The sequence below is a fragment of the Hypanus sabinus genome, chromosome 18, assembly GCF_030144855.1.
Source record: "Hypanus sabinus isolate sHypSab1 chromosome 18, sHypSab1.hap1, whole genome shotgun sequence".
Classification (NCBI taxonomy): domain Eukaryota; kingdom Metazoa; phylum Chordata; class Chondrichthyes; order Myliobatiformes; family Dasyatidae; genus Hypanus; species Hypanus sabinus.
In genome coordinates this window covers 40,984,875-40,998,053 of record NC_082723.1, presented here as the reverse complement: position 1 = coordinate 40,998,053, position 13,179 = coordinate 40,984,875, and the positions used below count along the sequence as shown (strand labels likewise).

Here is a 13,179-nt window from a genome sequence, read left to right as displayed (position 1 = left end):
GCGAAAAAAATAATAAATAGGTGGTTATTGAATTGAAGTCTGATGCTACAAGACTTTAGTACGGTACGAGATGTTAAGATATTAAAGAAAGGGACACTGTAATCGTTAACTATTTAGATACTGACTTGAATGTATAACTGTTGTATTCTGTGAAGAGAAAAAGCTTGGGTATTGTGTTAGATTAAAAATCCTGTAAGACACTGTACAACTCCGTTTTTAACCGCTGGTAAAAAATGCTGTTTTTAGAGGGGAGGTGTTATGAATGTACCACAGCTCTGAGGGGCCGAAGGTGCGGGAGCAGCCCCCTCCTTCCGGAGAATAGCAAGATCGCTATTAATTCAGGTCTCAGTAGTGAGACAATGCAATGGTTTCGGCCATTGTTCTTAGAGGCACCTGTGTGACGTGCATGTCCCTGCTACGTGACAGCTACCATGGATATGGACACCCTCAGGCAATGTGGAGGTGGGGATTGCATCACCCTACTTTGATGGACATCTACAACTCTGCAAGTCAAGATAAAAGGGGACTGCAGGAGGCAGTACCCCAGCGATGCACCAGAAGGACACCCTCGATCAGTGCTCCCGTGGCTGGAAGCCACTCAATGCCACGTGCGCTCCTAACTCCTTTGCCTGGGGAGCGGGTGGCTGATAATACCGAGAAGGACTTCGAACTAACAACGGGGAAACAACGTTCCCCTGATTTTACGGAGTGGCTTCATAAAGACCTGGGCAAGTTTTTTTCGTTTTTCACCAATCCCTCTAAAACACGTGAAACCCAGCGTTTCCCCAAAAGGCTAAAGTCTGCAGACATCTGAGTGACTTTTATATTTCCAACGGACAAAATATTATCCCCTAGACAACAGCCGAGATTACTTCTTAATGATGATTATTACTATACCCGCGCTTTAGATTGAGTATTGACGACGTGCGTTATCTGAATGTTTGTATTAACCTTACTTTTGTGCCCCTTTATAAATAAAAACGTTTGAAAATAGTGACATCAGACTTCAATGGACCTCTCTATCTTTGCTGGTAAGTTATCCAGTTACGGGATACGTAACACTGGTTACACTTTGTGTTATGGGAAGTAATGTTCCTAGAACAGTTTCTATATCATAATTCTTCAAAACATGAGGCTACCTTATCTGAGCATACACCAAGAAATACGAAATTTAATAAAAATATATAGTTTGTGTTTGATTAGTTACTCTCCCCCCCCCACACACATTTTTTTCAATCAACTCAAAATTTTTGATTTGTGAATTCTACAAAAACGAATTTCTGTAACCCAAACAGTGGGGTTGTGGGAGTTGCCAAATTGACAAATGCGGTAGTGTATCCTTGTAGCAACTATTAAAAACTCCAGAGACAAACACGAAGTAGCAGAGAACAGCATTGCACATAAACAAATCCAACATTCCTAGGGCAGGGAAAAGCACAAAATAAATTTTGACCAAAGCTTCCTTAACACTGTTCTACTATTAAGAGTATTTCCAGGAAAAGTACAGAACAAGTGAGTTAGACTATAGGCCACTCTACACCAGGGATTCCCAACCTGGGATCCACGGACCCTTAGGTTAATGGTAAGGGTCCATGGCATAAAAAGGGTGGGACCCCCCTGCTCTACATCAACCCAGTGAATAAAAAGTTCTGTTAAGCACAACAATCATTGACACCCTCCCACAGTCCAGCAACCCCTCAGCTCTACACTTCAGAGTAAGCTGGAGACGGTGGATTTGACCAAGAGGCTGAATACTTCATGCAGGGTCAGAGCCATCACTGAATCCCACAGACTGGGTGCTACTATGAAGATCTTCCGTTCCATTTGGTCCAGCGCTATGTAATTTACAGAAGCAATCAGCATTGCACGTAAACAAATTCTATGCTTCGCCCAAGTCTCCCAGACGCAGGATTTGATCAAGCCTATCACAGCACAGCGACAAAGAGAATAGTAAATAAGGCAAGGCCTTTACCTTGGTAACAGGCTGTGCTGGTGGCGGGATCACTGACATCATTGGACTTGAAGACTGAGCAGGAGCTGCGGTGACCTGGGTGGGCAGGGTGGTTGGCACAGGAGTGGAGATGATAATGGGAGTTGGAGAGACCTCGGACGGAGCTTCCGGGAAAGCTGTTGGCTCACTAGCTGAAGACACTGCTGCCACCTGCTGTATTCCTGTCAAGTATGACCATAAGAGACAAGACATAAGAGAGAACAAGCACCAGCACAATGGGTTAGGGAGTTGTGTAACTCCCAAATCAAAACCGTGGACACTCAAATAAGACACCTGGAGGCTTCTAAGATTTTATCAGAGAACATTTGCCTCCACAGTATTACCTACATACTCTGTTGTAGCCAACTCCTCACACATTCCGAAGCATCTTTCCACACGCTATGTTGTGGTTTATCCAGAGTGCAGAATCTCACTGAGGGTTGTCCGACATGTACAATGACCTCCCCAGCTGTGAGAAGCACAAGAACTGATATCTAGCCATGTCCACCAAGTGGAAATTGGCTTCCCTAAGCCAAATATGGCAACAAGAACTGGCCAAGCATGGAGCAACTGGGCAACCAATCCTTATCAGCAGGTAGCAAATGACCATACCAGCACTGGAAATGTCCTCCCAGGCATATCCGGCAATAGGAACTGACCCCACTCCCAGCCAGACCTGGCAAAAGAAATTGAGACCATTACACAGCCATGACTGGAAAATGGATCTAGTAACCCCACTGCCACCCTTGGAACTGTGAACAGACTGACAACCAGCCAAAGCTCCCCTATGAATTGGACATCCCGACACTTGAGCAGCAAAACAGGGCTCCTCAAAACTTCAACTATAATTTACACAGCAAACTAGATCGAAGTTACATATCTAAGGTTAAACCCCTATTAGACACCCTGTGATCTAATGAAACCACGAATGGAAAGATGACACATTCTGGTATAATGTGTAGGGTCCAAAGCCAATTGACCACTTTCCGTTAACTTGATTTCCAAATATTTATTTTATATCTAGAAACTACAGCATACCTGGCTGTTTTCGACCTTTGCCCTTTGGTACCGAGGGCATCAGTTCCACCTCCTCTTGAGGCATCTGCGCAACCTTCTGCAGGAAGATCTTCTCCAGAGTCTGCGCCATCAGCACAATGTCATCACCAGGCTGCAAGGGAACAAGGTCAGCAGTGTTGGATCCAAGTGATTTTGCAATCCAGAGGTTTGAAAGTCAAGAATGAGGCTTAAAACTTGGTGGCATTGGCCATTTATCAAGTGTTCGAAGAACAAAAAAAGAACGAACAAAAGAGAGAACAGAGAAGTTGTGATCATCTTATACAACTAGCTCAAATAAAAATAACATTCCAGTGATAACAATTAACTTATAGAACAGCCAGATTCAAATGTTGTGACACCCAGCTCCGCAAAAACTACAAAGCTTCTATAAAAAAATATAGAAGCAGCTACACTGAAATTAGTGGAAAATTCACTGAACATTAGTGTAAACCGAGAGATGATGAGGTTAGCAAGCATAGGACAGTTAAACTATTAGGAAAGTACAAGAAAAGTAACAATTTCACACCCCAATCCAACAGCAGCAAGTGAAAGCAGAGAGAGGGAGCTTGTACATGAAATCATCCTTTCTTACAACACCGTAAATAGTTTTGGCCATGGAACCCTAAACAAAAGTTTTTGTTAAATGGTGAATGATTGGGTAGTTTTGATCTTCATCGGGACCTAGCTCCACTTGTATGCAAGCTACTCAAGGTCAACTTGTAGGTGCAACAAATAATTAGGAGATAAATAATATTATAAGCCTTACTGAGGAGAGCATTTGCTCATCGGACTGTATCGTGCTTTAACGAGACGAACCTCCAATACTGTCTAGAGTTTTGGTCACTTTACTTGCCATAGAGGGAGTTACATACACTGGATTGGTTTTAGGCTTGCCATTTGGAGAGAGTGAGCAGAGTGGAACTACATTCTCTGGAGTTCAGAAAAATAAACTATCTCATCAGAAAGGACCTACTGCTTTCCCAGAATATATGATGAATGAACTCTTCTTGGGCTTCCAGCTGGGTACAGGTATCAATTATAACTGACATTTCGATGACAAATTCTGCCATCTTCATCAGGGATGAAGATGGGCATATCTAGTGTGGTGGTACTTACACCCCCATAGTCCATCCCTCTTGATTGGTTAGTCCTCATCCAATCAGGCTTCTGCTCTCCCACCTTGTTTGTAATCAAATTCCAGTTCTTACTGCAAAGGTCTAAGGCTATTTTAAAATTCTTTTCCTCTAGTTTTACCTCAATGGCTTCCTTTAATCAGCTGGTCCCAAAAGCCATTGAGGCTGCACAGTAGTTTAGTGCTGTCAAAGTCAAACCTATGGCCATTGCGAATGCAGTGCTCTGCTGTGCAGAAACCTGATTGTACAAGGATTAACCAAGCAGGAGGGACAGACCACAGGGGTATCAATACCAGACGTCAATACCTGTACCAGGCTTGAAGCCCGAGAAGAGTTTATTCGTAATCTCATAGAATTTATATTATCCTTAAAGGGCTTTCCAGGTCAGATGCAGGGAAGATGTTGCTCTTTTCTGTCATCTTGGGGCCAGCACATGCAATTTGAAAACACCAAGGAGAAATTTCTTAAGTCAAAGGTTAACAAAGCATTGCAATTCTCTACCCAGTCAGCTGGGTAACTCAACCATTTATCCATTCAAAACAGAGGTGGAGAGATATCTGGAACATAGAGATAGTACAATAAAATGATGAACAATCAGCTATCTTTGATGGATTATAGATTAAGCCCCAATGTCTAGATGGCCTATTCCTGTTGCCATCCACTTAGAGTGGGGTGAATGGGGTTTCTATAATAGGTTTTTAATCTCTTAAACCTTACTCCAAAGGGAACAGATGTTAAAATAAAGCTGTGAAGATAACCAATGGGAAATATAGGTAAGACGATAAAGACTGCACTTTGGATGCATTACCTTGTTGTAAATGTAACAGTTGGTGAACATGGTGTTGAAATCCTGCATGCATTCACTTGCACTCCAGTAATAGTTGTTCTCTAACCTTTTCTTTATTGTGCCCATGTCCATGGGCTGCTTGATGATTTTATGATAATCCTGGAAAAGGGTTTTCAGGAAATGATTAGCATCCTGCAAGCAAACTGAGAACACTTGTTATAGGTGAATGCATTAACCTCTGACCCACTGACCAACCAACCCCATATCTAACTGCACAGGCACAGTAATCTCATACCAGATGCCAGAGACAACCTAACTGTCTTTATTCAACTAAACTGTTACCATGCACAGCTATTTAAACATATTTAGTACAAATTCATGAAACATAAATTAGTTCATTTAGCTCATTCTCCCTTCGTCCATTTAAAAAATGCCTGGCTCTTGGTCTGTTTAAAATCCATTGTATACAGAAGTATTCTGAATTTTATGGATACCACAATGAACAATGGGGCTAGCATTTCCTCAAATTACCCCATAATTTATGATTGTGGTGCCTTTGTCCAGTGAATCCAAGGTACAATTATTCCACCTATCTCCCAAATCTCACTCTTCTCCACTTACCTGGCAGCTTGTTGTTTAGATACAGTCTCCTGCCAGGTTCCACAATCTCACAGTGCAATGTGTGAAGAGGCTTAAGCAAATCGATCAGAATTCTATGATCACACCGGACACGGAATATAAGGCTATCTACTCCTTGAACCACCACCACGCTTTTCATTATCCAGTTAGATCACCCATATTATCAAACCAACTTCTAACTACCTGAAACTCCCAAGGTACGATGCCCCTCACCAAAATTGAGGCATGCGTCAACCTATGAATCACCATCAGAACTTTTTTCCTGAGGCCAGTGACTGCTATCTCTCTAGATGGTAGACAGTGTAGCTTTGATTGTAACCTGGTTTCCATCTAAGGCGGAGGACACCAAACAATAGCACTAAGCAGACATCTCCATTCTTCATAACCACAGCACTGAGGCCAACAGTCACAAGCTTTCGCACCCCAGTGCAAACCTGGAGGGGTTGCACTGAGGAAGCTCCCATTTACCTCAAAACCGAAAAAACGGTCATCCTGCCAGCAGCAACTGAAACTAAACAAAACAGCAACTTTAATCAAAGCACTTCACAATGGTAACTGCGCTGTTTGACAGAGCACGACTTACTGGCAAGTTAAGCTTCTGTGCATCGACTGGTACATGAAAAGGCCAGGCAAACTGGTGCTTCCACAGCGTCTTCACCACCACTTTCAGCATGTACTGGAGTTGGTTAGTCACACGTCCAGGCTTGTTGGGGTTCATAACCACTGGAGACAAAGCAACAGTTGTCCCAACAGAGGCCAGTGGCTGAGGAGCTGGAACCGCTGCTGACATCTGTAGGCACTGCAATACGTTACGCATCAATGGCAATCTCTAGACTCTGTTGTTAGCTCAATGGTCCCCAAAGGCGATTCAAATCCCATCTCCAACTTCTGTCCCACGGTGCAACCTATAAAAAGAAAGGTCTATGTTAGAATGACAGTCCTGATGAAGGCTCTTGGCTGGAAACATCAACTGCTTATTCCTTTCCACAGATGCTGCCTGACCTGTTAATTTCCTTCAGCATTTTGTATGTGCTTCTCTGGATTTCCAGCATCTACAGAATCTCTTGCGTTTAAATTAGAATGAGAGGATGTCCAAAGGTGATGAAATATGAAACATGTAATATTACATCAAGGAACAACATGAGACATTCCTCTTTGAGTAATTAAACAAGTGATTTTGTGCCAACAGCCTGCACTGGGCATGACATTGAAAGTATAGTTAAAAGGAAGTTGTTGGGAAGAGTTCTTTCTCAAGGAACAGGATTGACAAATAACATTGCAATCCAGTTTTTTTTTTTGCTTCCAGCAAGTGTTCTCTAGTCAGATGAAATGTTTGGGAAGGAATGGCAGTGATCAACTTTCAAACAGGGCTTGTGCTGTGGTGACTCTCAGTCAACTCCAGAGGTTAGCAAATCCCCAGCTCACTGGTTAAGCACATATCCAGTCTGTGCTGGCCTCAGGTGCTTGGAATCCGAACCTCACATCAGAATATACAAACAGAGACAGGGCCAAAGCAGCAAGGAAGGTGGTAACACTGGTCTGACGTGTCACACTTAATGTTGCTTTAAAAATAATTCAACCAACAAAACACGGCAATCAATTCAATGGGAATAATCAGGTGGTTAAGTGACGAAATTTGTGCACAGGCCTAACTCACACTGATTCACTGATGGGGGTCACGCACTGAAAACACACGAAATACGAAGTAGCTAAATTAATCCAAAGTACAGCTGCAAGAAAATTTTGTGAATCCTTTGCAATGACCCACTTCTTGGCATTAATTACTCATAAATTGTGGTCTGTGATTAGTTTAGACAATCACAATCTGCCTAAACCAATAACAATTGTACTTCTTCTAATCAATACTAATTACACCATTTAAACAATCACAGTCTGGGTTCAAAAAAGGTATGTAAGCCTCTGGGGTAATACCTTCTACAAAAGCTATTTGGAGTCAGGTATTCCAATCAATGAGATGAGATTGGAGGTGTGGCTTATAGAGGTGTCCTGCCTTATAAAAAACACACACAACGTCAGGCGACTGAAAGACCCGTTTATGTGCACCATGCCTCGATCAAAGCATCTTTCAGTAGACCCTAGAAGAAGAATTGTAGAGATGCATGAAGCTGGAAAAGGCTACAAAAGCTTTCTAAAGATCAGAGTGTTCATCAGTCTACAGTAAGTAAAATTGTCTTCAAATGGAGGAAATTCAGTACCGTTGCTACTCTCCCTAGGAGTGGGTGTCCTGAAAAAAAAATCACACCAAGCGTGCAATGCTGAAGGAGGTGAAAAAGAAGTCAAGGGTATCAGCAAATAACCTGCAAAAATCTCTAGAACTTGGTAAAGTCTCTGTCCGTGTATCCACTGTAAGAAAAGCACTTTACAAGAATGGTGTTCATGGAAGGACACCACGGAGGAAACCACTACTCTCCAAAATAAAGAACAAAAAATAAACTGCTGTAAGTCTTAAGTTTGCAAAAGACCACCTGGATGTTCCACAATGCTTCTGGAACGATGTTTTGTGGACAGACGAAACAGAAGTTTAACTTTCTGGCAGAAATGTACACTGCTATGTTTAGAGGAAAAAAAAGGCACTGCACACCAACACCAAAACTTCATCCCAACAGTGAAACCTGAATGGAAGGAGCATCATGGTTTGGGCTGCTGAGATGCCTCAGGGGCTGGGCAGCTTGTAATCATTGAGGGAACAATGAACTCAAAATTGTATTAAGACATTTTACAGGAGAATGTCAAGGTAGCGATCTGTCACCTGAAGCTTAATAGAAGTTGGATAAGGCAACAAGACAATGATTTGAAACCCAAGAGTAAATCAACAACAGAACAGTCTAAAAAGAAGAAAATTTGTGTTTTGGAACGGTCAAGTCAGAGTCCAGACATTAACCCAATTGAGTTCTTGTGGCATGACATGAAAAGGACTGTTCATGCAAGGTATCCCAGAAGGACAGATGAACTGAAACAGGTTTGTATGGAGGAATGGTCTAAAATTCCTCCTCGGTGTTGTGCAAGTCTGATCAGCATTTACAGGAAACATTTGGTGATCCTTATGCTGCCAAAAGGGGTTCTATCAGTTATAAAATACAAGGGTTCACATACTTTTTCAGCCTGGACTGCAAATGATCAAACAATGTATTTAATGAAGTCATGAAAAGTACAATTCTTTTTGTGTTATTAGTTTAGGCAGATTTTGTTTTGTCTTTTATTCTGACCTAGATGAAGATCAAGCCACAGATAATTAATGCAGAAAAACAGGTAATTGCAAAGGGTTCACAAACTTTCTTGCAACCGTACGCTGCATGGAAGGAAAGTAAGATGCACAGGCTCACCCAAAGCCAGAGCACCCAACGCAACAAACAAGATCTCAGTCCCAATTTCTTACTTCTGAAGTTCAGTAATCAGGTATCGGGGTGTGAACAATGGGGAAGAGGTAATGAAAGAGAGGGAGAGAAAAGAAAAAGATAAAGACAGGAATACAAGGAGTAAAAGGAAAATAAGGCTGGAAGATCAGGGCGTAGAAGCTACAATCTGCCTCAGTACCTCCTCCTGATCTCCACCAAAGACAATTACATTAAGTGCAGACTGAACCAAAGAGGTGGAAAGTCAGCCACAAGTACTTCAAAATAATCAAACCCGGGGTGATAAGGGCTCGAAGGGTAGTCTCGGTGATACAGGGACACAGCCAAACCATGTTAGAGACAGAAGCAGGAGGTAAAATAGAACACCAGACCCATCAACAGAATGGAGTGGGAGTATAATGAGGTGGGGTGTTCCTGAGTACTGCTACCGTTTTCTCCTCTTCTCCTTCATGGGTCTAGATAGAAACCCATCCTGCCTTCAGATTCCTTCCAATTACTGACACTACCATTCACCCTGCTGCCTCTTTACATCCTGATACTAAGTGGTTCACTGCCATTTTCATGCAATCTACAACGCCTGCTGCAAAAAATCTATCCCTACTTGGTCAAAACTTGGATCCTAGCATTGCTCCACATCTTTTTGTCCATTTCCCGATTGTGCGTCCCTTTTCTACAAACTCCATCCCACGACTGAACATCCTATTGAATAATCACCTCATTGCCTATCAGCAACCTTCACTATAAACTAGATTGCCCTAGGCTAAAATGATTCAACCCCTACCCCAGTAAAATCAATCTAGTATCACGAATTCTCAAAAGAGCTTGCCTGCCACCTCCCACACAAGAGTGCCACAACTAGCCCCGAGCCCCAGCTAGGAGGAATGAGGAAAACAACTGAGATTGCTGCTGCAGGATGGGGCTTGGTCATTGCTACTCGATTGAGTAATGCTCTGATGCAGTTTCCCTTCATACTTAACACAGGTGGTTTTGTTCCACGGCAACGGTTCCATCCCGAGAAAACCTTGCATTATGGAAAGCCATGTTACAGTAAAGCAGGCTGTAATTGCCTACAAGGCAGATTGCACTATAATTAATGCGGCACTTATAATGAAGATAGTGTATTATAACCCAACAATCACATTTCATAATGAAAACGTGTTATAGCAGAACTACCTGCACTTGGATTGTATCCACCCACAGCCAGCAGCATGAATGCCGCTGGTGGTATTGAACTAACACTCTGCGGGGCCAATGAACAAAAGAACTCATGATCTGAAATAAATAAAGCCCATTCAGTCCATCGTGGCATCATCTCTTGGTCAACTCAATCTTACACTTTGGTGCCAGCCCCTAATGATGCTGCCTCTGTCACTTAGCATCCTTTGTGAAGCCGTGAGAGCTAATTTCACTAAACTAAATATGCACCCTCTGTACAATACTGAAGTGCCAACAAACCATTGCTGCAGCTTCAATCCATCACACTTACACCCACTTTGTGAAAGAACACATATTTTGCTGACTCCTCAGAACATATTAAGTACATAAATACAACTAAACATTTTAATTTATTCTCAACTTGCTCCTCCCATGAACGCGTCTTCAAAGATCTTCCCTTGTCTTTTAATTTTATGCTCTGATTACTCTGTACTTGATCACCTCAGTTATTTTGATGTTTCCCAACTAATTACTCCTTCTTACTCCAATGTGAAGAGCACAAGTGCACCCGACTTGCCCCCCCCCCATAAAATCTCTCCCCGTCCAGATTACTTCACTGAATCTCTTCCAGTCCCCCTCCAGAGTAATGGATTGCCGGTGAAATTAGGCAGTCAAAGCTTTTAATGATTGAGAACCACCATGATCCACAAACAGAGCCTCTGCACCATTCCCTTTTACACATCATCATCACCCAAAACTGTGGTTGTTATTTGGAGTGGGGAGCATATATGGAGCAAGCCTGGATAAAGAGATGTTACAGATCATCCATGATGGGCCGAATGGCCTTTCCCGCTTCTATAAAGCAGGTAGAAAGAATGCATGACAGGGTGGAGATGTGTCTCTACCAAAGGAGGTGTAAGGCGCTCCTTCCGTCCGCCAGCCTGCAGGTCACCCTTGTGCAAGGTGTAGCACCTGCTTGGCACCCCCCCCACCCCCCCACCGATCAGGGTCACACAAAGCCATGGGAGCAGATGGCAGATGATCGTATGAGCAGCTGGTGTATATCACAAGTCCTGGTTATGCGACTACTGACACCAGGCACGCAATCTCCGAAGAGTATTGATAATGGCTGGGATCACAGAAATCACACCAGCAGGTTCAAGAACAGTTACTATCCCTCAACCATCAGGCTCTTGAACAAAAGGGGATAAGTACATTCATTCTCACTTCCAGGACTCCTTATCTTGTTATTTCACGCTTTCATTATTTATTGCTGTTTATTTATATTTGCATTTGCACAGTTTGTTGTTCATTGATCCTCTTTACAGTTACTGTTCTTTAGATATGCTAAGCATGCCCAGAGGAAAAAGGATCTCAGGGTTTTCTGTAATCTGATGATAAACTTTACTTTAAACACCAATTCTGTAAAGACACTGCCCAGAAGGCAGCAATGGCAAACAACTTCTGTAGAAAAATTTGCCAAAAACAATCATAGTCATAGAAAGACCATGATCAGCTATGACATACTACATGGCGTATTATAAATGAACAAAAAGCTGGACTTCTGCTTGCTCATGGCTCAAGGCTTGGGACTACCAAGTAGCATTCTTTTGTTCCCATTAATCATTTCAGACCTTTTAGTACGTGAACATTAGGGAATCAAACCCGTGACTCAATTGTCATTACTACATTAGAACATATGGTACTGTCTCAGCACTTGCATTACACTGTGGGAGAAAATCTCACAGCATTCCCAGGCAACAATGATTAAAGTGATGAAACATTTCAAGACATTTCACTAAGGAGATTAGAAGCCAAGTTTGCCAAAGAACTATTAAGATACTTCAGCTAAAGTGGTATCCAAGGATATTCTTAAGAAAAGAGAGAAAAATTTCAAAATTTCAAAACCAGAGCATGTGTGTAACACAGTTAAAAGTATTCCCTCCAATGGAGGAGTAGTCACATTCAATTAACTACCGTGTAGAGTCAAAAGGGAAAGAATAAAATGCCATTCATTAATTTCTCACTGCCAATTCCATTCCATTTTATTTCCATGATTCCTCAGACACTTTCATGTATCATATTTGTCAGGACAAGATTTTGTAAGGGTTTTAAACATTACATAACGGATCCAAATCATTGACTAAAACCTTCCATTCCAACCCTGGTGCTCAGTAACATCCCTACTACAGGGAAGAAGTCTTGAAAACAGATCAGGGTTTAATGCTTTCTTGGCACCCAATTAACCCCAGTCATTTTGTCCAAAGTCAGGGGCAACATAGATGTCAAGAGTGTGTTTCATAAAGGCCTGAACCCCAGAGCATTTCACAGGCTCAGCGCTGACCTTGCAAAGTTTCACACACAATGAAACATTACACTACATGACAAAATGAGATCCAAGAGGAAACGTGAAATTGAAAACCAGTCACAGTGGATAAATTAATGCTAACTGTTTTTCAATAGACACACAAGGGCAGATGCTGCAATCTCGAGCATAAAGCAAACTGCCGGGAGAAGTCAGGAGGTCTGGCAGTCAAAGGGATGGTCAACATTTTGTCTGACGTGAAAGCCATTGGGATCTACAACATCCATGACACCACAATATTACAATGGTAACTTTAGTCTGGCAGTATTACTATCAAAACCAGTGAAAACAATGCAACATTACGCCAAAGGTTCTGCAATAATAAGTCATTTTACACTAGAGTTCTTTATCATTTTATTACAAACTCTCCAAAGCCCACGGAGAAACAAACCCCGCTGTCAAATAATCAACCTCCAGCAACATCACAAATATCCCACAAAAACCCAACTCGAAGATTCAAAACCCACCAAAACCAAAACCCCAGAGAAACAACCACAACCCTTCAAAACCCACAGACTGGCAAACACCCCATAAAATCCAATCACGCCAGTAGAAACAAACCCATCACCATGCATCAAATAATCCATATTGTCAACTATACCAACCAGAATTCATTAAATACCCACAAAATCATACACATTTGTTGATTAGCAACAGAACTGAAACTTGTACAAACCCAA

At 42.1% G+C, this 13,179-nt stretch overlaps 1 protein-coding gene across 2 annotated transcripts in view; it reads right to left on the bottom strand.

Moving 5' to 3' along the window:
- Window positions 1–13,179, bottom strand: part of LOC132407553 (bromodomain-containing protein 3-like) — a 40,491-nt gene that overhangs the window by 21,339 nt on the left and 5,973 nt on the right. For both annotated transcript variants that reach the window (XM_059994272.1, XM_059994273.1), the window contains exons 2-5: window positions 6,189–6,510; window positions 4,988–5,125; window positions 3,029–3,158; window positions 1,973–2,172 (exon numbers count right to left, since the gene is read on the bottom strand). In XM_059994272.1, coding sequence (XP_059850255.1) covers window positions 1,973–2,172; window positions 3,029–3,158; window positions 4,988–5,125; window positions 6,189–6,422 — 702 coding nt within the window. In that variant the 5' untranslated portion in view covers window positions 6,423–6,510. The remainder of the gene's footprint in view (window positions 1–1,972; window positions 2,173–3,028; window positions 3,159–4,987; window positions 5,126–6,188; window positions 6,511–13,179) is intronic.